This window comes from Strix aluco, chromosome 6, assembly GCF_031877795.1.
Source record: "Strix aluco isolate bStrAlu1 chromosome 6, bStrAlu1.hap1, whole genome shotgun sequence".
Lineage (NCBI taxonomy): Eukaryota > Metazoa > Chordata > Aves > Strigiformes > Strigidae > Strix > Strix aluco.
Genome location: NC_133936.1, coordinates 25,591,060 through 25,616,197, shown reverse-complemented (window position 1 = coordinate 25,616,197; position 25,138 = coordinate 25,591,060). Strand labels below are relative to the sequence as shown.

Genomic DNA, 25,138 nt, shown 5'->3' with positions numbered 1-25,138 from the left:
GGTACACAGACGTCGTTCTTCTGAAAGCTCTAGCAGTAGCTAACAGCATCATCTCAACACTATTTTGCTGCAGTGGAGCTGATGGCATCAAACAACAGCTCCAAAGAACTTCATCTTTGGCTGGGAGGAGAGGATTGAACTTCTACCACACTACTTAATCCTTAGCTGTTGAATTTCATCTCAAAAATAAGTGGTTTCATTTGGTGTAGGCTTCCCAAATGAATTTCTTTCGCAGTAAGGCACTATATTAACTCTGCAATTCTGCATTAAACCAGAGATTAATTTTGTAACCGCCATGTACTATTCTCACTGCAAGTTCAGAAGAAAAAAAGTTTGAACTGCACTGGAGTTAGGGCAACACATGAATAACTGAAAAGCTTGTAAGTGCAGAGACACATATAAGCAAAAGAACTATTTTTACTTTTTCGTATCAGCGTGTCAAAAGGGAGACACTGGCACGGAACACTTTGGTTACATGAGTTGCTTCAGCAAACTATTGCCTACTGTACATCATATCGTACATTGGCTCCTACACAGTACAAGGTTTCTACCAAAACCACAGTTTGTGACTGAAAAACAGTCCTCAGCGTAGAGGCTAAACTATAAATAAAATCTTTTCAATGTAAAGAGTTCAGCTAAGTTTCCATCAAAAATCTGAACCTGACCTTTCTCTCTCTCCTTCTCAATAAACATCCACAGACCAAGGAATATTGACCTTTATTACATTTGGCAGGGAAATTCTACCTCAGTCTCTGGCCTAGTGCAAAGGGGATTGAGAATATGTTGCCATTTCGGCATCACAGAAATGCAAACATGCTGCATCCACGTGCCTTTTTTGCACTTCATAAGAGAAAGAGGAGAGAGGAGGCTGAACTAGAATTGACATCTAATGTGGGAACAAATATTAACTAAATAAAAATATTTGCTACTCTGCATAATAAACTGCAGATTCTAGTAAGCTTAGAAATAAGTCAGTCTACCCTCAGTGAGGTTAAAAAAATTCTAAAAAAAAAAAAATTAAAAAGACCCTAAACACCAAATCAAAAAAACCTGAGAAAACTTCCTTGGAATAGTCATCTTAAGTTCTGATGAATGTTTCATAGATGGGAGACCAGGACTGAGCTTGAGAAACTGAAGAGTGATTCAAGATTAAAAGTGGGCAAATCCACCCAGTTCTGCATTCATCCCAGCAGTCCTCCTGTGAGGTTCAGAAACACTGACCAGTGGAGCTGCCTCTCCAGCAGCCTTACAAGGCCTGTGCCAAAAACCCTCTTGTGTACCCATGTGCCAACACCTATTCCACTTCATCTTTGTCTATACTTAGCATCGTCTTTTAAGATTAGCAGTGAAATAGTAATGAAACACAAAACCAAGAGAAAACAGAACAGTGAAAGAGTTGAAGACAAAATCATTTAATGCCATACAATAAACCTAAAAATAAAAAAATATTAAAAACTCTATTACATCTTTAAAAAGATGTAAGCCCAGGGAATTAAAAGACCAATACGTTGAGCTGTAATTCGTATCCAAAGCGTGACCTATTAAATTTTAAGTGCTCCTTACATATTGTTCTGCAGGAAAATGAAGGAAAGCTCCACCATATGAAATAAGTTTAATCCTTATTGGATCTACACTGCTGAACTAATCATTACCTAGAGAAGTAGGCCAGTATCCATTTCTTGCTTCAGCTTAAACTAATGGTCCACTGGACAGCCTTCAAGTTGACTAAAAAATACACGTCAACTGATAAAAGGAGACAGTATTATCCCAAACTATGAGGGCTCAAACTAAGAAATAAGCCTTACAATTTGCATTGCTATGAGAGTACTTACATTCTTTCACTGATGTAACTGACAGGCTTTGGAAATTATTAACAACACAGGTGTTTTTGACTTCTTGAGCACAGTGAATGCATTTCATGTTTATGGAAATAATGGTTTCTTTTAGAAAAAGAGATGGACAAGGATCGTGACCAATGCATTCTTACAAATATCCACTGCCAGAAAATCTCAAAATTCTTTTTCTGATGCATTCAACCAGATAAATTAGATTTTAGAAAATAACTGATGTTAGACAGTAAGTGGCATGAGCTATTACCAAAATAGTTGAGATTGGCACGGATCAAAGAAATCCTACAGAGACAATATAGGACAAAGCAGCAATTTTTGTGAGTCTTTATCTCATTTAACGCTTTAGCCCAGTGATCAAGGGAGGATTTGTTCCCTTTTTGACCACTCATGTAGAATGTCAAGAACCAGCACATCTGGTGTGCAGATGGCATCGGACTGCCATGACTTCCAACTCTGATAAAAGATGTAGTAGAACACTGATTATTCCAGCTCAGAGCATTGCATATTTGAACAAGCAAGTAAACCCTTGCTTTTCTTGTGAGAGAAACTATCAACAAATGGGAGTGATCTCAGCTCCTCTGAGTGCTTTTGGAGTGAAAGGCAAGAGATTGAAGGCTAAAACCACCCCAGTGCAGTTCTGCTGAGATTTATGAAGATATCAACACCCCTTCAAAGACACAGCATCAAAAGCTGAGCAATCTGAAAGATCAAGGGCCCAGGCTTATTCTAGTACATCAGAGATTATTGTTAACACCATAAATTTGGCTGATCAACTTAAAAAGGGACTGAAAGGGGCCAGCTGAATTCCAAGTGACACATAAGTTAGTTAATCAAGCTCCTGCAAAAATTCACCTGAAATTGGTAAGCAAAGCAGTAACAGCAAAACTAGAAACAAGACACTTAACTGAGCACAGCCTGTCATGGTTTTGCAAAGATGCTTGCAATTCCAAAGAACAGCATTACATTTCCTGCTCTTTTCTCCTCTGGAAAAAAATGTACTAGCACAGAATCAACAGGGTGACTATTGTAGGCCAGAACCTGGATCTCCTCCAGCACCTAGGATTCTCATGCAATAATACTACAGCATTTCCAGTTCTTCAGAATAGAGGGGGGAAAAAAAATAGCTCTCACATCTGTAGTAAAACTGGTACACGTTACTTCATGTAAAGTTTTCCCATCCAGAGTAACTGTAAAGATCTTCACTGAAAATGTTTATTGATACTTTGAAAACAACTCTTCCAAACAAACTCTAAGCAAGGAAAGGAGAACTGAATTCCTGATGGAACGGATAAAATTTTTTTTCATGCTTAACACCTATCCAAAGAGTAAACAAGTCGGATCAATTCATAAAGAGGTAGGATTAACATTCTTATCTCCCCTTGCTAATGTTACAGAAGATCAAGAGATGACTGCCTAATAGACTTTACACAAATAAAGGAAACTTCATTCAAGCATAAATGTACAGAATTCACTACAACTGAAGGACATCAAACCAAAACGCTCAGCCTTTTAAAAGGAATGAGTAATTTCATGGCTCATAGTAGTTAATGCAGCATAAAACAAGGGTAATGAAATCTCAGATTGGGAGTTTATTCCCCTGGCATCAGCAGGAGCACCTCCTTTATCCATATGTTCCACTGACTATTTGCGTTTCTGTAATTTTAAAAACAGGGGCCTGATTTCTTGTGCAGTATTGGCACTGGCCAATGACCGAAGCAGACACCTGGAAAACTACTGTCCAGTTTAGTAACTTAGGTTGAATACAACGTCTGCTACAAACACTTTTCTCTAAATTGTTTCTGGAACAAAGTGTGTCTTTTCTTTGGATGAGGTTAATGTGCAAAACAGACAAAGGGATTAAAAAATAAAGATTCAGCTTAATAGGGTCTGTCAGCTTCTCTCCCACACATGCTATCTGCTTCTCTTCCCTGGAGGCTAACAGCCTCCCCTCTCATGCTCTTCCAGCCTCTCTACCTGTAGCATCACCTACTCTTCTGGCATCTGGGAAGGGAAGGGAGAAATGTGAAAAATATATTTTTAGCAATGCTCCCTCTCTTCTTCCAGACTGAAAGCACCAAGTCTACAAAGTTGCTACTGATTCTGTGCACCTTGTTTTTAATGGGAGACCTTGCTGTAGACAGGGAGGTGGAAAGTTGCTACAAGTCCATGAGTAGAAACAGAGAGGCAGGAAAAAAGGTGCCACCAGATGAATTATGACTCTCCTTCCCTGCCCTCCCAATATTTACTGCTATAGACTAGGAAGAGGAAGTGTGGGAGGGAGGACAACAAACTGAAGAAAAAGCATGGAGAAGCCTCTCGGTGCCTTTCTTGCTCTACTGCAAGTTGATCCACATAGCACTACAGTTTGCATTGCACTGCCTTCTCCTCCCAGGAAGTAGCATGAGCCACTCTGTTTTCAACGGCAGCACAGAACAAGTCAGTTCGTATTTTTGCTGTGAGAGAAGGAAGTATCAGCAACTACGTGAAAAGGGCTGATAGGAAGCTTTGAGGTGACACTTGCTATAAAATTAATCAACAATCTTATGCCTATCATTCATTTCAATCATGGCAAGTGACACCTCCTGACAGAATTGTGGAGTACATTTACACCAACAGCATTGCTTGTCAACTGAAGGCTTGTTTTGTTTTCTTACAGCCTGCCCAATTTCGAATTCAAAATGTAGGTAGTACGTTGGATTTCAATTATCTAAAAAAATAATCAGAGCAATCACCTTTGTACTGCTTTAGCACAGTTCCAAAGCCCAAAGCCCAGAAACCACAGCCAGCCACAGGGCAACTCACCCCAGCCTCCCCTTACTCCTCTTCTCACACAACTGACATTCTCATCTCCACTGCTGCTGCTGCCCTTGAAACAATGCAAGAAAGGGATGCCACTGTGTCTTCCTATGATGACAAGGATGGAAAATGACTGTGCATGAAATACAATGGGAAGGAGTAAGAGAAGGGAGGGAGGAGTTTTGTATTTATTTCTACAGTAAATTGTTTTAGGTGCCATTTTTACTCTTGTTCTCCTTTTCTCTTTGCCCTCCCCAGCTAAGGAAGGGCTGTCTGGACACCAACAGTTGGAAACAACACAAATCAGGCAGCGAATCACCCTGTCAGAGCTCCATCACAACACTCTCCTCTTCCCCTCCAGTCCCCTCTCAGAATAATACATATGAGCAAACACATATACTCATTAAAAATGAGTTACAACTTAATGTAAATCATATCCAGATTGCAGTTTCTGAGATCAGAGGCAAGAATGAAATTACTTATGCCAAGACTCAAATAGTTCACAACTTATGTCCCCACCTGAGGAACACTATTTTCAGATGGCATACTCCAGGCTTCATTTGAAGAAGATCTATTCATGATTAGATTTTAATAAAGAACAAGCCATTCCAAGCCATCTCTTATTCAGCAGCACTTCTAAAAGCATTCACACAATACTGTTGTGAAGAAAGAGTGAAAGGAGTTTTCTGTTTTCATTTTTACATTATTTCATAAGCATACAAAGGACAATATGTGATGACAACTAAAGAGTTATTCTCTACTTTATTGTAGGAACACATTTTAAAATTAAAAACCATGAACAAATATACAGAATAATTCAGTTTTCATATCAAACAGCTGCAGACCCTGTAACTGAAATAGTGTGTCTAAGGTTATAAATGAAAACTGTTCAGTATCATTCTTTGAGTGACAGATTAAATTCCTAATCCAGTTATGGTAATGGCCACATTTGTAGTTTAACATAAATTAAGAGCTTAATTATATTTGTGACTATTTTAAACAAAATTACAAATTCCTTTGTACCTGTGAACGTAATTTATAGCAAAGCCACGTTCATTCTCCAAAACAATCTATTTTACACTGAAGCACAATACTGCTCTAATGGTATAATGTAATTCTTGTTGTAGAATGCAGAAAGAGTAGATTCACTGGTAGCACAGAGGTTTTGAAGATAAATGAAGATGCTATTCATTCAGGGGTAATTTCATCTTCGAACTATATGAAAGATGTTTCACTCACAAACAGTACCTGTATGGTTTGAGATTTAAGCATGTTTTCAGCTACAACGCAATGCTGCTAGATTGATTATGTTGATACTGCATTTCTCATCATGAAGAATTCCAGCTTTTATTCTCTTTAAAAAAGAAGATATTGTCAGATTTTCATTTCAGTACTAAGCCTTTGTTCAAGCCTCAGCAACAAGTTCAAATTTCTGCTAATGTTTTGTCTAGAGAAAAAAAACCCCACAATTCATATACACACATGAAAAAAAAAATTCACAGATCTGTCGAGGGCAATTAATCATGCATGATTTACACATTCATTTGATTACTTGTTGAAGTAAATAAGCAGTTGGTCTGTGTAACACAATTCTAAATTGCCCAAACATCCTTCTGTCATTCAGGACTAAGAACAGACAATTCTAAATGCACTTTCCTGGAATATATTAAGACCATTTACAAGGACATCAATTGCACAAGCAATTAATACATAACATAATGAGCTGCAGGCTCTATAACCTCAGGATAGCTAGGAGAATTTCCAAAATCCTGAACATTTTAGACAGCCTTTTAAGCAAGACTCTGTGACTACCTGCATAAAGATTTCAGGAGAACCTGTAATAACAGAGGCAGTCTCAACAACCACATTCCTCCGCCTGACAAGTTGGAACAGTGCAGAGAGATGCTGTGCTGCCATTTGAGGTAAGAGGCCTGGCACAGCACAGCTGTGTTAACCCCCTCCCTCCTACTCAGCCACACAACTTCCACCCAGGCACTAAACAAAAAGGCTTTACCTGCACCAGGCACCAACAGGGAAAGAGGGCCGGGACAGGCTGTTTCAGACTGAAATACACTCCCCTATGGTAATTCAGTTTTAATCCATTTAAAACTCCATTTTTCCCTCCTTGAAGTTGTGGAGTTGTTTTGTTATTGAAATAAAGTTGTGTATTTGCTTCTGGGTTTTGGTGGCTTTTGTTTACTATGATAAGACTGATAAGCAGGGATGCTGTATAATGGAAGCTGTACAATAAATAACAGGAGAATGGTTTTAACCGTGAATCATGTTACCCAGGAGGTATATGTGTTTTCATTAACTTTAATGGGAAGAGGGCTGAACATCTCACAAGAACAGCGCCTTCATTCTACGTACAACGTTCTCTTTCCCATAGCTGGATAATCATTACTGATCAGTATTTTCCCTTGATTTTAATTAATTTGCAGTGAAAGTAAAACTTCATTCAATATCAAGATTTTGCAGCCTAAGATCAAACAGGCTTCACTTTCAACAGGACTTCAAGTTAACAAACAAGGAGTGCAAACACCAAGATGTACCAGAGATAATGCACTAGCTCATCTGAAGTTATATTGCATTTTCAGCAAATATAAAGAATCTGAACGCACTAAAAGACAAAGGAATTATTCATTTAGCCTGTTTCCAAGAACAATGGGCAGGAGTTAAAAAACAAACACAAATAACAACAATGAAAACTCTACCAGAATCTGCAGAGAAGTTCCACAAGATGAGAGGGGTATTTTTTTTGTTGTTGTTGACTTGGTTGGTTTTTAACTATTGAAGGTACCACCACAGTCACTTAGCAATTCCCAGAAGACTCTGTCCTCCCCTCTCTTATCAGACATGTAGCTGTAGTCAGAAGTCCAGATTTCATTGCACAATGAGAAGCCATAAGTCAGATCATTAATAAAACAGCAAGGCTCAACCAACTTCCTATGTTCAATCTGCAGCCCTCACTACTCATTAATTCAAACAAAATGCCTGCAACAGTCTGTTACACCTAGACGGAGAGTAACTTGCTCTGCTGTTTGATCTGCTCTGCTGACAAGAGGTATATAAGATGTCATCCCATATTGCAAGGTCGTCAATTTTAAAACAGTCAACTTTTACTCTAATTACTTACTATGGCACGGGATTTTATTCTTTATTTTATATGTAGCTACCTGTATATATGTCCTCCAACAGCTATCCCAGGGCAGCATTATGAAGAGGTGCTGCAAGGAGATTTTGAGAAAGATCTGAAAGACCAGTTGCAGCACATTTAAAGTCTTGTTGTGAACCATGTTCCTTAAAGATCTGATGGCGGCTGACTCCACATGCTCTTTTGATCATAGGGACTCAAAATTCTGATGTGTTTTCACCACTTGGAAGCTCAACAAGCCATGAACAAGCTATGTATCTGCTCTGGTGATATTCATGTGCCCCAAATTAGTAACAGGGGAAAAAGGAACTGCAATAGTGGGGAAAAAAGTCCCAGGTACCAGATACTATTTCTTCTCCTATCCCCCATTCCCATTTCTTCCTCAGGAAAAGAACACACCCCACCTCCACCCCTAAAGAAAAACCCACCAGCAAAAAATATCCAGTAAAAGATAAACAGGCTCTCATCAGAATAAGAAGTACACTTTAAAACAGAGGAACTCAGCAATTTCCTTATGCAAAACACACCAGTATATTTAAAGCTTTCTGATCACTAAGCTAGTAATACATAACTACAGATCCTAGTATTATTTAAAAATGGACCAAAGACACCAAGGATAGCTATTCTTTTGCAGTCACAACCACGTTACACAGATTCTTCAAAATAGATATGATTCCCCAATGCAAAATCGTTCTATAAAGTTTAAGATCAGATATCTACCAGAGCCATATTTATAGTCATGGCTACTATCAGCTGTCCAGCTAGAGAATATTGAAGAAAAACAAGCATTTTTAATATATTATAGTTAATTTATCATCTAAGTGACATGTGTAGGATAACAATGGACTGGAAACAGTAAAGCAAAATGATGCATTAGAAAAGGAAATTTTAGGGTTATGTTGTTGCATCTTTTTTTTGTGTTTTAAATACAAGCCACACCTACAGGTATTGTTAGATGGTAAAAAAATTCATGAGAACCACAAAAAAAACCCAGTTGCTGGAGTAAAAAGGAACTCCAAGATCAAGTGAGCAACAAAAACACTTATTTGCATTACTGCAAGGCATGATACAAAACACGCTGCCCAAACAAACAAGCACGGCCCCATTTATTTGGTGTATCAAAGATGACTCCTCTTTCCAGCAAAGGATAAAAGTATCTTCTTGCTGTACAGAATTTAGTCTTAGAGGTATTTCCTAGATTGCCAGACTGGAAGGAAAGAAGTTAGAGATCCTGGAAGTAGTTACCATGATCAAATGATCCTAACCTGCTTACTGGTAATGTCACTCAGAGTCTCCAAGTGTCCCACTTCGGCTAAATGAGATGTGATGTTTTTGAATAGTCCTCAAAGACTGCTGCCTCTAGCTTCTCGGAGCTAGACCACACACAAAAAGCCAGCAGCAGGGGAACTGTGCAACTCCCTACTACGCAAAGCAGCAAAGCTGCTGTGAAGAACAGGAACCTTACAGACATCCTGCTCACCACCACTTCTGACAGCCAGGCCCTCTCTACTAATGGGGAAAACATCCCCTTGAGATCTGGGTTTACTAAACCTAACAGGTTAATGGGGTTTACACAGACTTCACAGCCACAGAGGTGCTCTTAAGTCAATTAGAGATGCAAGTTTGTCAATTATATGGACTATTTCTAAAAACCACATTGGATCTCAACTCTATACATGATGAAATTGAGAAAACCTATCAGACACATACAGAGATTTGATGCCCACAGCATGAAGCAAATATGCCTCGAGTTTGGGGCAGTATTAGCCTTAAGAATTAAATAACCAGCAAGCATCATGCAAGATGTTGCAAGACAAAGTAGCATACCAAGTGACAAAAGATGGAAACCATGCACAGTTCCCAGAGTAGGTAAACAAGCAGACATTGTACAAACATAGACCAATATAAATACAAGTACAAGTAGCAGCACTCTGTATAGGATTCTCAAAATCTCCACGTCCTTTAGGCTCTGGCACTTCAAAGACAATGTAAAGCACATCAGATACAGGAAAGAAGTCATTGATTTTGACAGAAATAATTCTTAAATTATTCATTTAGCTAAATACAGTTACTTTAGCTAAATAATCATTCAAAAAATAAAATGGAATTAGCATCTTTAGTTTAGAAAAGATGACAGTTTACCTGAACAGCAAGGGAAGATGCATTATCAGAAAGCAAAATTTGTTCCTCTGTTGAAAGAAAAAAAAACAAAAAAAAACACAATTACAAAAAACAGTGCCCATTTAGCTACTGACCTGTAACTGTAAGCCATTCTGGGTTGCATTTCTTATGCATAAAACAAGGAGCGCATATATAATTATTATGCAGCTGGACTAGAAAACCTGTGATATGAATATTAAAAAAAGAAAGAGAAAAAAAGAATACCAGGAATATTTCTCCTGCAAATGCAATTGCATTTATCATACATTACCACCAACGTACAATAAAAAAATGCTCACAACTAAAAACCAAATGCTTGAGCTTTATGCCAATTACTCTTCTCCTAATCAAAGTTAAATAAAACCGCATCTTCATAACTCCTCTGGCTAAAAAGTAAAAGCATTCAGAAACCTATAAAAGCGGCTTGCAGTTAATATTGCACACTGTGTCTAGGTCTGTCACACAAAAGAAAGATGACAAGTTCACTGCAATAAAAATTCCATGCTTAGAAGACTAGGGCTGCTACCTATTAGTCTTCATTACTTTGCAGTCTTCTGACAACTGTAGCAGGCTGCTGAGCCCCAAATGGGGGCCATAATGTGATCTGATGATATATGAAGAGCTGCTAAAGGGAGCCTGAACCATCCTAGCCTATACATTTTAACAGTTCCTTTTTACTGAGAGCCCACTTTACCACAAGACTTCAAAAATCTGCTGCCTCAGCTATTGGTGCAGTAAATCTGCCAACTGTGCCTGCAACCACATCATTTTACACTGCCTACAGCAGCCAATATAATGAGTCAATAATAAACCAAGGACCTTATAGGCCATGAATAGCTGGTTTATATTGGCAGATGCAAGCGTTGCTAAAACCTCTGACCAGACAAACAACACAAAGGACTCTTTTAACAGTTTCTGTGCTTCCTTGCAGTTAATTATCTTAGTGCATATTTAATGTGTTTTCTAAAAATAAAGTAATCATTAATTGCAAAAACCAGTGTACCCACCCTTCAGTTGCTGATACAACGCAGCATTTTCAGGCCAAGGCTCTGCGGCTGTGGAAAGAAAAGGAATTAATTAAGCAAGCCAAACAACAATGCACTTGCAGATGCTAACTGAACACAAACATTACCTAGAGCAGGAGCTCAAACTTCAAAGATGCTGATGCAAGATTTAGCCTGCCCTAAAAACATCCCATTGTCACTCTCTTCCCCCATACTTCTCCTGCTCCCAGAGGGACAACACAGAGCAGAAAACTAAGTCCCAAAATTTAATGTTGCAAGAAAATCTAAAATTCAAGCTACGTTACAGAATGGCCTTGTAATTCTCAAGCAGCTAAAGTAGCTATTTTCCCTCCACCATAAAGACATCCTTGTGCACATTCCCATCACAACTCTGGCCACTCTCAAGAGCAACTATTTATTAAGGTATTAAACAAAGAATTCTGGAAAGAACAGAACAAGACACAGAACAGGGAGGCACAAACCTCCAAACTCAGTGTGAAGAATGCTTTGAGGAAATGGAAAAACTTTCTGCCTTTTAAAGTTGTGTCCTCACTGGTCCTATAGAATACCCACAGCACCAGGTGCTCGGACAGGTCAAACCTACCCACCAGGACGACTGGGACTACCTATTGCTATAAATGATGTACTGGTCAACCCTAAAATGGGAATGTCAATATACATTAAAAAAACTGCATCATCAGTTGTTCAAAACAGTTGAACAGTTGTTAAAAAAAAAAAAAAAAAAGGAAATAAGACAATCACATCTTCCAGTTGAGAACTGCTGCACTTAATCAATCACACACCACTCGAATTTATGGGAAGGCAAAAATAATAATCAGCATGATTTACTGTTAATAGTAGCATTAAGATAACAGGTCATCACATTGTTTTGTCTCCATTACATTCCTTGTTAATGTCTGATTAAAAATCTATTTTTAAATACCAATTCAAACCTTGCATTCTAACCAAACTAACTACTTGTAAACAAAATTAATGCTCTAATCACATATTTTTTTTTTTAAAGCAATGATGTCTATAAATAGCTATGCATGGTTCAAACAGAAATACACCACTGGCTTCAGAAGGTCATTGTTTGTGTCTTCACCCTTAGAATGCAAAGGAAAAAAAATGCACAATTATCTAACTATCATTCTTTTTGGATACTCATGATGAAGTATTAAGTTTTATGGAAGTCATACAGAACTGTAAAGCTTGTAATACTGTACACAGTTTTGCAAAGGTCACTGCCTCTAACATTAAGGCACAGAGCTATACTAGTATGGGCATGAGAAAGCAATTAATCACATTTAAGTGTCATGAAAAAATGTTTTATGTTTTATTGTAGCAGTTATTGGTTTTACACCCCTCCATTAAAGTTTTGCCCTGGAGTAAAAATTTTTGTGGTGGAAGTACATTTACTTCTTTAAATAAAAAGAGACTAAGATAGTATCTGTGGTACTATAGCCTTAACTGTTTAAAATAATTTATCTAACATATTTCTTCAGGTCCATTGAAGTCTTGCAAGAGCAAATGGAATGAGGAAATTAAGGATGTTATTACTATACTTTAGCAAACTTACTAGTGCCAGACACTGAGACACTTACAGAAGTTACTAAGTCATGAAGGTACATTGATCCCGTAAACACTCCAGCCAACCAGGGAAAACATCCTTTTTACATGCCCAAAACAGTACAGAGAACTCCAAATTGCATGAGCCCACTTCTACTGAAAATTTTGCCTGACCCTCTTCAGACTGAAATGTCAGATTTATATCTAAAACTCTTGGATTCTGGCCCAAACTGGAAGTGGCCACACAAGCACATGGCTGAAATATTTCAGGCCCACAAAAATCAAGTGAACTTTTAATTTTCCAACAAAAGAGCTAGGTATATTTCAAGAAATTCAAACACTAACTCCAGTCTGACCTTGGCACTAAGCTATATGCAGTCGTGGAGGTACATGTACATATGTAACAGCTTCTTGGTATACAGAATTCAAAACTACACCGCTGCTAAGGCATGCCATATCCATGCTATAAACTGAAACACAAGTAAAACTTTTTTTTATAACTTGCTTGTCCTTATCGGCTTTAATTTCCCTTCCACATGCTACTGATCACATACAGATTTTCATGAACCACATCTGTTGACCCTAATGTCATTAGTCATGATATGAAGTCTTTATCCCACAGTCTCAGCACATAGGAGCACACGCCCAACTTGAGGGAAAGAAAGGACAAGGGTAGTTTAAAATCTTTGCATTCACTCATTCACAGTTTAGTTACGTACTAATACATGTCTTTTGACAAGTAAATGAAATGAGGACAAACAGCCACATGAAAATCTCAGCCTTTATTATTAGTACACCTTAATCTCCAAATCTCAGCAGTTCTAAGAAAAGGATATGAACAAACCCCCCGCACTTGGCACCTGACAGTCTCCAGAGGGAGGTCAGAATCCTGAATGCATTTGGACAAGATGGACACATGATCACGAGCCTTCAACTGAGGCCTTCAGTTCTTTGTACACAGACCACATAAAAGAGAACCGATTTTGCTATCACTATACAGACTGGATTTTAAAACAATCAACTTCACATTAAGATTCATATATTATTACTCATATCCTGGAAAAAATATTCTGCAGCATGCATTCAGGATTGCATGCAGCAGACTGTGTTCCAGAATACCAGAGGTACACACACAAAGCCTGTGCAATCCTCTGGAAATCAAAGAACTCAATACCCACTCACTACCTGTCTCATACCTTCCAACTTCTACTCACGCTCTTTCTACCAAGACGTTTAGAGTATTAAATATTTTTTTCTGATGGAGCAAGAAGTTTAAATACACACTGCTACATGAGAGGCCCAGGTTCATAAGGTGCAATCTAAATTCAAGTATCAGCTCCCAAGCCACCTTTGATTAGTTGTAAGGTGAAAACATGCAGCTAAGGGAGACCAGAACCTAGTTGGGGGAAGAGAGGAGGAGGAATCACTAAAGGGATGTCATATGCCTCCACAAGAAGAGAAAGTGTGTAACATCTTTAATGTACGGCAATGACTCTTGCCTTATGAATGTAGGTGAAGACATAATTTGTAGAATAATAGGCACTAATATTACACGCTGCTTCAGTTCTGTCATATTTCCAATCCATCAAGTTGATTAATGCTATAATAACTCCTCACAAACTTATCATTTGTGCACTAATGAAGTCAAATCCAGTTTATCCTTCGGCAGCTATAATCTTGGTCTGTAAATGTTCGCTTCCCTGCTAACCATGGCTACTGTGGCACTAGGTATATAACAAGAAAATTAACAAATGTGATGTCAATTCAGTTTCAGAAGCTTTCAACACAGAATCACATTTATGTGTTAGATCCTACACAGACATTTTTATCATTAGCTGCTCACAGGATGAAATAACTGCCTGGAAGTATGCCTTACAGGAATAGCTTCTCTACATATCTTAAGAATAAGGAACTATTTGGTTCTTCCTTCTGCCTCCATAATCAGAAGAATTACTATTGTGTGGTTTTCAATGGGTCTGTCTCTCAGGCTTGCAGTCTTTAGTAAAAGTTGTTTTCCCACCCTACCGAAACTTTTCCCATACTTAACGAATTCAAATATTTAGTCTTTCATGTGGATTGTCTGCTGTTTGTTCAGGACCAGCAAAGCTCATACTTTGTCTTTCCCTACTTCTCCTCTACCACACTGCTTGTATTAATGCCAGTTACAGGAAACAACCATCTGCGGATCAGTCCACCCTGCCAAGTTTGTCTGAAATGAGCTTGAGTTCAAAATTTATTGGGAAGTGAGAATTAAAGGGAGAAGATGGACACAGAAAGCATCACTGCATAAGCCTTGGTATCCTAGGAGCTGAGAATGTGGCAGATGCAACATCACAACAACCAAAGAAGTCAAATGGAAAGTAGACCACCTACATAAAATATTCTTTGGTTTTGTGGATGACTAAAAATGCATGAAAATTTCACTAAGCTCAACATGTTTGTTAGTCAAAGTGTTTTACTTATTAACAGCTTAGCATAGAAAATGCAGATTTCAAAATGTTAACAGGGCTCTTAGGTGTCAAATTAGACTTTGAGAAGAAAATTCTGTGAACTGGTGTGTTGCATGTTCCCACTGGAGTTTTAATTACTCAGGTTTGTAAAATCTATTTAAACAGATTCCTAGACTCCTCACCTGTCACGTCAGAGAATGACTCAGAAAATACATAATTTCTGCTCTCACAAAAAGCTTCCAAACACAGAATGAGTCATGACAGTAACATCAAATTCTTTGCCACTAAAAATGTATTGCATTAGGTGCATTTTTTCAGATTTTGTGGTGAAATGTTTTACTTGCGCAACATTAAGGCCAGAAACAGAATTTCAAATAGCATTTTGATTTCAACATTTCCAGATGTTTCAGACTGTCACTTCAATAAGACTTTATCCACCCAAATACTTCTGGGACAGCAAGAGAGAAGAATGCACATATGCTGTAAGAAGAGATACTTAAGAGCACTGGATCCCACTATCAGCAGGGGATCAGCAGCTCACCTGAGGCCTACGCACATCTTGGCTCCAACTAATGCTCTCAAAACAGAACATACTATACTTGCACAGAGGTGAATTTTAATTCAAAGAATGAGAGGCTGCAACAACATTCCCCCAGTGAAGTCTGTACGAGAGGAAACTCCACATTCCCAAAATGCTCTACAGCGCCTCAGCCCCAGCAACAACTTGTCCAAGCTGTTCGTAGTCTCTTTGCGAGTACACAAAACTTGGTTCCAGCTCCTACATTCTGAATTACTAGGAAACTATTCATCTTGTGTCAGTGCTGCCTGGATGGATGCAGGAAACAGACATTTTCATCCACCTTCCCCAAGCAGCTTCACAATGATCAAAGAGATATAATGAAATAAATGGTTTACAGTTATGCCTTTAATCCTATTACTTAAAAAAATAAAGACTCCAAAAATGAGAAGACACGAAATACTTTGCATGTTAAATTGTCGAATATGCTAAACAACAATTTAGCCATTTCAGCAGTCTAGTACGAATAGCCAGTTTCAAGTAGTAGGGTATGCGGTGTGGTTTGCCCTGCTAGTCTGCCACTCATTTAGCACACTTGTCATCAGGCTGCAGCATTCTTGAATATCAGCCACAGACAAATGCCAGAGACCTCAGGATTCAGGCATCAAGATGTTCCCTCCTGCGTAGGAAATTAAGTCATCAACAGGTTAAAATTTTTGTAGGAAAACACTTAACTTGAAATTATGTTGTTCCCAGATCTTAGCAATACCACAGAACTTTGGTGTGGCAAGAACACTTTTAGAAGACACTGCAGACAGAAATAATTTTCTGTCATAAAACTAGCCTAATAAGAATCAAGGCTAAAGAATTAACATTGAATCTTACTATCCTGTTGATTATTTCTCAAGTACTGAAACTATACAGTGAGAAGTAAATCAAGACAATTTCTGCACCAGATCTCCTATAAACTAAGATTTACTGAATCCTCAGTATGCCAGCAATTTATCCTTTGATATCTTCTTTCTGCTTCTGTAAATGAAGTATTCAGCTGACTAATGGTCTCTTCCATGCAGTTCACTGTGTGCTGCTGTATAGGTGAGGCTAGGACCTGGCCCGGGAACATACGATCTTCTCAAACAGAGCAATTTTCTGAAAGGTTTATGGATCATATAAAGACCACTCCTTGTCTAAAGTCACCACATTTGCATGGATCAGTTTCCCTTCTGTTATATTCTTCTTAAACACTTTGATATGAAAATTGCATAAAAAGAAGGAAAGCTAAAATATCTGTATTTACCAGTGTGGTTCACATGGCATTAAAGGCCTGTTAAAACAGCCAAGAGGCAAGGTATCCTCTATTAAAAACAAAGTTGGCATTAATTTGAATCACTGTATTGCAATATTACAGCTGGAGAGATTAACTTACACATTATTTCCGCACAGTTTCCTTCAGCCTCTCCCTAGGTACAAATTTGATTAAATTATAATGAGATACCTCAAAACTGTTTTCTCACAAGAGTAAACACTAAAAAGAAATTTTGTCTTACATCTGGGCAACATCCACATCCAACAACAATACTTACAAGTCTCCAAACGTTATGCAGCAAACATCATAACCATCAGCAGAAAAACAGTTACCCTTTTTGGTTTCCCAAGACTGATGCTATGGGGGGACCTGCTTCTCACTGTGTTCTAGATGTAGTAACCCAAAAGAAAACCACACGGAAAGCCATGCCACAGTCTCCAGAAGGAAAGAGGATTATTAGTCACTTGATGTTAAGATGCATCAAAAAGAAGCAGGTGATCACGTCATTCTCTTTTCGTAATACAAATTGGTCATATTTTCAAGTAGCATGCCAGGAATTTATGTGTTTCTATATCCTTATTACAGGAAATAAGTGGAGGGGTATATTTTGATTAATACATTGAAACTGCAGAGACTATGGAAGCAAAGTAGTTAAAAATATACATCTCATACATTAAGGGTGATCGATAAAGGAAGTATGAGGAAGTTGTGAATTACCTTTAAGATCCACCAATTCAACCCACCCACACCGAGTACAGATCAATTTCATGTAATTGGCCTGATCCTGTAAACTAACCAGGGCCAAGAAAAAATGAAAGCATCAGCAACTCCCTGGCTCTGCTGACAAAGGACCAAAAAGTGTTTCATAGCGCCATGCCAAATGAAAACCAACTTTCACACAAGCTAAACAGTATGCATTAAATCATGTATCAAATAATTACATCATTTGCTTAAATCCATCCCAGGCCTCCTTTGTAGAGATATTACAATTCAGATAAATCATGACTGTTCAGTAATTACTGATCAAGCAGACTGTCAACGTAAAGACTCAATCTCAGCAGCAATTCTCAAACTTGAGTTTCCTGTGGCTGCACCACTAAGAGAGTCAGCGTGTGACATTACTGCAGCAGCCATTTAGCATGACACAATCTGCTTCTTCACCCTCCAAGAAAGCTATTAATTGCATGTATTTAAGCATTAGTCCAATTCTGCTACTGTCTTTGAGTTGACTTTCCAGAGTGTGCACATCTGCAGTTTAATCCTCCAGGGTGCTCAACACTCTCACTGCTAGGAGAGGCCACAGGAGGGAGATTGCTCAGCATCTCTACGCTTGCAGAATCACGCCTCTTGTCAGGAGAGGAGGCCAAAAAATCTCAACAAAATCAAATCCATAAATATAAGTTGTTCCTAAATCAACATCTGTATTTCTTCACAAAAATCAGAGAATGTGCCAGATAAATGATCTCAAAAGATTTATTTATAACGTCCTGACAAGCTGGAGCCATTTTACTTATTCCTGATATTCAGCATAAATGCTCCATCTCAAAGAAACTCTGTAATTCTTAATTATAGCTTTTTATAGATCTCTAAATCAATCCCTTCCCTTTGTGCTACTTAAGTCCCTTGACCCTCTTTGGCCCTGACTCAAGAAGTAAAAGTTCAAGCACAGGAGCTGTGAAGAGTAGGACAGTGGAGGTATGATACTCATGAATGCCTGAGAATGCTTTACTGGACTGGGACATTTCTTAGCCACGTTAGCTACATTTGTATACTCTAAATCAGTCCTCTGAAAGCTCTCTTAGACTGAGATCCCTGCTCCTCTGTGGTAGTCTGAACTCCTCCTCCCCTATTGGGGAGGAGTCCTGTTTGGCAGGCAGTCTGAACACCACTTCTGCAAGGTGCCCCAAGGAAGCTCCCTGCTTTCTCATCCACAGCACCCCTACTCTGATCCACAACAGATATCCTACACATCTGTCCCACCAGACAGGACCTCGATATCTCACACCCGCTCCAAAAGCTGCTCCACACACACACAATTCCTGCTCACCCAGCACAATTATACATCCCTCTGGCCTTTTGTTAAGGCTTGCGTTCATTCTCTCTTTCCTATCTTCCCCATCTTCCCCACAGTCCTGAGCACAGCAGTACCAGGAGATACAAAGTGATGATAACAGAAACTCTCTGTGCGTGAGTCTTGCAAAGGGGCAAGAAGAGCTGAGATCTCTGGGCAGGAGAGCTCTGTAGGGCAGAAGTGCAAACACTTAGCACTAGTGCATGCAGTCAGCCAGCCAAGTACTGCCACTAGCAAGGGGGAATATGTTGCCTTAGGGCTTACAGTCCTTAAGTCAACCCAAAACAGGCATTGGTATTTAAAATAGCACCTCTCAGCTTCTTCCCCACCTCTGGGAAACACTGCAGACTCCCTACTTAAAAATCTGAAAACGTTTATCTTGTTCTCTTAATCATATCCTCACAGCTTTCCTCATTTCTTTTCCAAGGCTTTCAGTGAACACACTACAAGTGTGGAATTTCTCCAATATGGCATTCAAATGCAAAAAAAAAAAAACAAACCCCACACATGCAGTTGGACTTTGAAAGTTCTTGCTAGGGATGCAAGCATTACATTGGCTTCACTTTCATTATACAACAGCTAGAAGGCAGAACAATCAAAAATTCCCATCTCTCACCATTTTTACTTTCCAATTCAGTATGCACATTCCAGTTTTTTGTTGGGCTTTTCCTCCCCCACATGAGACTGGTATCAATTTTTTCTGCATTCTTTGCAGCACTATTGTAATATTTTCCTTTGATGTTTCCAATCCTTCCTACACATTTCATAAGTCTTACTACTACATGTAACTTCTTCCAGTTTGTATTAAGACGTTCATGTTCACATGACATCTACGTCATTTTCTTAATAATTAAAGACTAGAACTAAAAAAATAATAATAAAAATTTCACAACCTGGTGTGGACTCTCTGTCCTCCCCAAGGCTTGCACGCACCTGCAGTTTCTCACTCACTTTCAAAAGAGACAGCTGAAAATGCCCAGCAGCGCAGCAACATGCGATGCCTGTTCAACTAGAGCAAAGGACTGAAACCAAGCTCTTTCATTCATTCCTGTTTTGAAAAGGAAGCAGCTCATAGGGTCCAAACCTACAGGAAGATACCAGGTTAGTGCCTGGGGACAGTCATGAGAACAGAGCATCCAAGGACCAGAGAGAGAAAAGGAAAAAAAAAAAAAAAAAAAAAAAAAAAGAGTGAGAAAGAGAAGAAAAATCTGGTTCCTCTCCAAAGCCGTTCTTCTGTGACCTCTTGTGAGCTGAACAGTCAAGCTTCTAAACAGCACTCATATCCAGCTTGTTCTACAACTGATGAAAGCTCACCTGCAAATCAAACTGGACAATATCAAAATATGTGTTACTTTTCATTTACTAATTTTGTTACCATTATTTCTTGAGCAATCTCATTTCTGGCATGAGAGAAGAAGATTATTACTTTAGCAGAAAACATGTACCAATAAAATGCTGATTAGAGAAAGACTGCTTAGTCTTAATGGAGCCAGAAACAACTATAGAAGCATACTCTATTATAAACCGCAATTATATTGCATCTTAAAAACAAGAAATAACAATATCTCAAAATGAAATATGTATTGTACTATAATAATTGTGAAAGTCATTTTTCCCCTCTGCTCAAAGGATTGCTTCAAATCATGTCATAAAACATGTGTCTGAGCACAAATTGGCAAAAGCAGTGCAAGAGACTTGTTTACTGAAACTGAACAAGAGTTGAAGGAATTCCTTTTAGTTTGATTAAAAAAAAAAAAAAAAAAAGAAGCACATGAAGAAGAACACTGTAAAATAAAATCATGCAGCCTGACAAATTTGGTATTTTCAAATCACCTCTTTTGGACTACAAGCACCTCTGCAGCAGGCTTAAACAATCTATGCTGCAGACAACCTATTATCAGGCAAGAATAACTATTTTTTTCACCTTAACATGCAGGAAATGTTAACACATTTTGATGCACAAAATGCATACTCAGTTTAAATTTTATGTCTTTATGTGCAGGAACAATTTAGCTGGTCAGGTTTCATTCCCTATGTATTTGTTCTCAGCCAAATTGCAGCTTGTCTCAATACATAAAACATGCACATCAGAGATTTATTTTTGCTCTGGCATGTCACATTGGAGGTAGACTCACAAAGAATGTAAAATATCTAAAGGCAGAAGGGCATCTGTTTTTCAAACTGCATTTGTTTTCCTTAGTATTAAAACTAGCATAAGACCCTTGCACGTAACTCAACGGCAATAAACAGAAGTAGTTTTCCAAAGATCAAAGGACAAACAAGGATATTATTTTCTCTCTTTTGATCACTGATCTAAAACTAATGTTTTGCAGGAAAAAAAAAAAGTAAAGCATATTGAGTAATTTAGTGATCAATTAAACATCTTTTCAACAATCTTTTATAGATTATTTGAGCAGTCAGGTTCTCAAAATTACTAGAGTTAGAAAGATTAATGTTCTGGACCACTTGAAAGCTGGCACTCTAATTCTTCTTACAGTATAAACACTCATTTCCTATCCCGTTAATATGTGATTGATGCTGAGCTACTCTAAACAAATTCTCTACCATATTATCCAATTAATATTTTCCACAGTTCAGAAATAGATGATTTAAAACATGACATAACATGCTTGCTATTCATGAAGCTATGGAAATATTTGTTTATTATTCCACAAGACACAGCATCAACCTCTTTATATTTCTGAATAAGCGAACAGTTGAATGGCACTAAAGCAAGTGGTTTACTTCACATAAGTGATTTAGTCATAGTTTTGTATTTAATAATTAATGCATTAAAGCAGCAGGTGAATGCATGTTGCACAGAGAGGGTGCTGAATTATCACAGCAGTGCAAGCAGGCTGAGCAACTGATGGTCACACAACAGCTGAGGTTGGAAGGCATTTCTGGAGGTCCAGGGACAGCTGCAGTAGGTTGCCCAGGGCTGTGTCCAGTTCAGTACTGAGCATCTCCAAGGATGGAAACTCCACAACCGCTCTGAGCAACCTGCTCTAATGTGAAACCATCCTCACAGTATAAAAAGTTTTTCATTGTGTTTCAATTTGTGCTGAGACAGTGAATAGGCAAGTCAGAAGTGAATGCATAAGGTGCAGGAAAGGTAAAAATGTGTAGTACTTAAAATATATATATATTCTAATACATACACAAGCAAGTCGGTGTGTAAAAGAAAGTTATGATCCTTCCTCTTCTCTACGCAAACCCTCCCCTCAGCTTTCAAAACATTTCTAGAAAACAAACTATGCTGGGATGATCATCTTTAAACACCTGCATGCAAGGACCCATGCTTTATAGCTGTTACATGTTAGAGCAGCAGTAGTTCATTGCAACTGCTGTGACAAAGCGACTGTCTTCATGAACAGGATCCTCAATGACAAGCCAATCAAATTTCATTCTTATGGACATGGAAAAAATTCTTAATCATTCTTACATTTACATATATACTTAACAGAAAGGCTGTACTCACAACCACAGATACAGGGATAAGATGCTATTAAAACAAGTGTCATTGTTAAGTGTTGTTTTTTCCTTGTAGACACACCATTTTTCTTCCTCACAAATATTCTTACATTTATATCTTCTTTGTGCCTGCGCAATGTCTCAGGAAATCTAAAAGTGTTGTGAGTATTGGCCAAGATCCCAGATAACTCCCTGGCCCCCCCCCCAAAAAAAAATCTTTCATATGAACAAGCCAGGTGATTTTCCAATTATTTAGTTCCAGTCTGGGACTGGTACACAATACAGACGATCTAAGATGGCCACAACCCACTGGCAAAGGTATTTTTTATTTTCAAGTCAGATAACTGCTTTTGACACTGATTCGCTTTTGGGAAAGCAAATTTTGTTTTAAAGAATGATTCAGTGGACAAGTCTGAAAAAGGATTTGTACTGTGCCTTGAGTCACAGTAACTAGCTGCATATCCAGCAGAAGTACAAGATTAATAAAATAAGCATCAACCATTTTTGCTGTGCAAAAATAGTGGAGTATTGCCAGTATTTTTCTATCAGATGCCTATATATTACTTTACCTATGAAAAGAAAATTAACATCACTTAACCTGTGTCTGACAGATAAAACACGAGGTGCTACTGTTTTAAGCTTATTAAATTGTAGGAGGGTTCAGAAGTAATTGAGCAGCTCTGATGCCCTCAAAGCACCACCTTAATAGTACAATTGTTAACATGCAACTCAGACTAGTATAAGCAGCATGCAACTACCCCAAAGGGGAGGCAAGAATCTCTACAGAAACAAAAAAACGCTTCAGCAAGGAGGGAAAGAGCCAGTTGTTGCAGAACTTTTGTCTTCTTGTTTCCAGTTTTTCAAACACGCATTTTCCTTACACTACACTTCATTTGGATCTGTCACTGCTGTATTCCATGATTTGCTTGTTTAGCAGGAAGTTGTTGCAAGAAAAATCCAACACTTTCTATAAGAAAGCAATGAGATGCCTACATACAATATAGTTTTGAGTTTGTATTTGTAATTCTAGAAAAAAGTAAATATCAGCCAGCTGTCACTCTAGAATATAGGTCATAGAGCAGAGGAACGCAGCAGAAGCAACATCTACTCACATATGTCATGATACTTGTGTTTCACAATATAAATAAAATATACTGAAGAGATCATAAAGGCTAGTAAACAGAATGAAGCAGTGCTGATCATGACCATATTCTCCACATTCTGAGGATCCAGGGCTCTGGCCCTTAAGAATGTAAGCATGGCTTATGCTAACATTTACAAATTAATGAATGCCAACCCAAGAGCCCAGCACAACTTTCAAGCTTGTCTATGGGTACCTCTACACACCCATATTGAAGATCCACCACCTTCACTTTACCTACCAGGCAAGCCTGCTCTGGAAACCATACATTCATAGCAGAGAACCCAACTCAGGCTCTTACGTTGGGGCCTCCACTGAGTGGCCAAAGGCCCAGCTCCTGGGACAAAACACTGGCTTCCTCCTCAACAGGTCAGTAGCAATTAAAATGCTGCTTCCTTGCAGTATTTATTGCTTGTGAGCTTGTGTAGCATCAAGAAATAAGGAACAGATAATAACAAGTAAGTACAAACCAGACAATGCACTGATTTTCAGCGTGCAACATGCTAAATGTATTTTGAACTTCCTAGCCAGGAATTATCCTGTTATTTTTTTCCCCTTCAGAGCAGACTAATACCATTCTCTGCTAAGTAACTCCACAGTGATACACATCTCTGTTTTATGACACTGCTCATGTCCACTTTACACGGCCCGGCTGCAGCAGATCACAAGAGCACTAACAAGTAACAAAGGTACCGTTACATTTCTCAGCTTCACAAGAGCAACACAGGAAACACGGCACGCACCAGTGGGGTGCAGGGAGATGATGGCACCACACTGAGCTCTCCCACAGAGCGGGACCTAACCCCAGCTGCTAAAATTATAAATACAATGCGGCTTTTTGGATGACTAAAGAAATGTAAATAGTTTTAAAGACAGGGAAGTTATTAAATCAAAAGTAAAGATGCTCCCTGGCATAGCTAGGGGTCAGGGGCCCCCTAAAGGAGGGACCTGGCGAACGTCCACCGCTGTGCTCCGCGGGCAGCTGTGCCAGTGACCTGCCCTCGTCCCGGCGCGCCGGGCGGGCGACGCGGGGGCAATGGCGCCCAGGGCCGAGCTCCGCACAGCACCCCGCGGCCCGCCGGCCGCAGCCCCTCTCCCCGAGGCACGCCTGGCCGGCTCGCCCCCACGGCGACCGGGCCCCGCCCGGAGGGGTCACCCAGGGGCCCGCGGCCGCGAGGGTTTGGCTCCGCACCCCAGCGGGGTGGCTCCTGCTGCGCCGCCACCCTCAGGCCGCGACCCGGGGCGCAGCGCCTGACGCGACGCGGGGCCCGGCCCGCCCGCCCCCGCCCCTCACCAGCCAGCTGTGTCACGAAGGCCTCCGCCACCAGCGACATGTCGCGGAGGCGGGCGGGCGGTGGCAGCGACAGGCCGAGGGCACGCGCAGGAACCGGGCGCCGCCGGGGCAACAACTGCATCCGGGGCCCGGCCCGCCCCGCCCCTCCACCTCCCCCCGCCCGGGGCGGGGCCCCGCGCCCGCTCCACGCCCCCCCCCCCCCCCCACCGCCGGTGAGTGGGACGCGGGACGGGAGGCGGAGAGCTGGCGCTCGTTCGGGCGCGGAACGGAGCCCTTCCTCACTTACAGTGCCTAGCGGGGAGGGGAGGGGAACTCTGAGGGACGTTTAAGAATAAACCGGAGCCTGGGCGGT

At 39.6% G+C, this 25,138-nt stretch overlaps 1 protein-coding gene across 3 annotated transcripts in view; it reads right to left on the bottom strand.

Moving 5' to 3' along the window:
* MTX2 (metaxin 2) overlaps positions 1-24,919 on the bottom strand; it is a 35,405-nt gene extending 10,486 nt beyond the window's left edge. For all 3 annotated transcript variants that reach the window (XM_074829174.1, XM_074829175.1, XM_074829177.1), the window contains exons 1-3: positions 24,787-24,919; positions 10,968-11,015; positions 9,943-9,989 (exon numbers count right to left, since the gene is read on the bottom strand). In XM_074829174.1, the coding sequence (XP_074685275.1) occupies positions 9,943-9,989; positions 10,968-11,015; positions 24,787-24,907 (216 nt within the window). In that variant the 5' untranslated portion in view covers positions 24,908-24,919. The remainder of the gene's footprint in view (positions 1-9,942; positions 9,990-10,967; positions 11,016-24,786) is intronic.
* Positions 24,920-25,138: the final 219 nt, after the last annotated feature.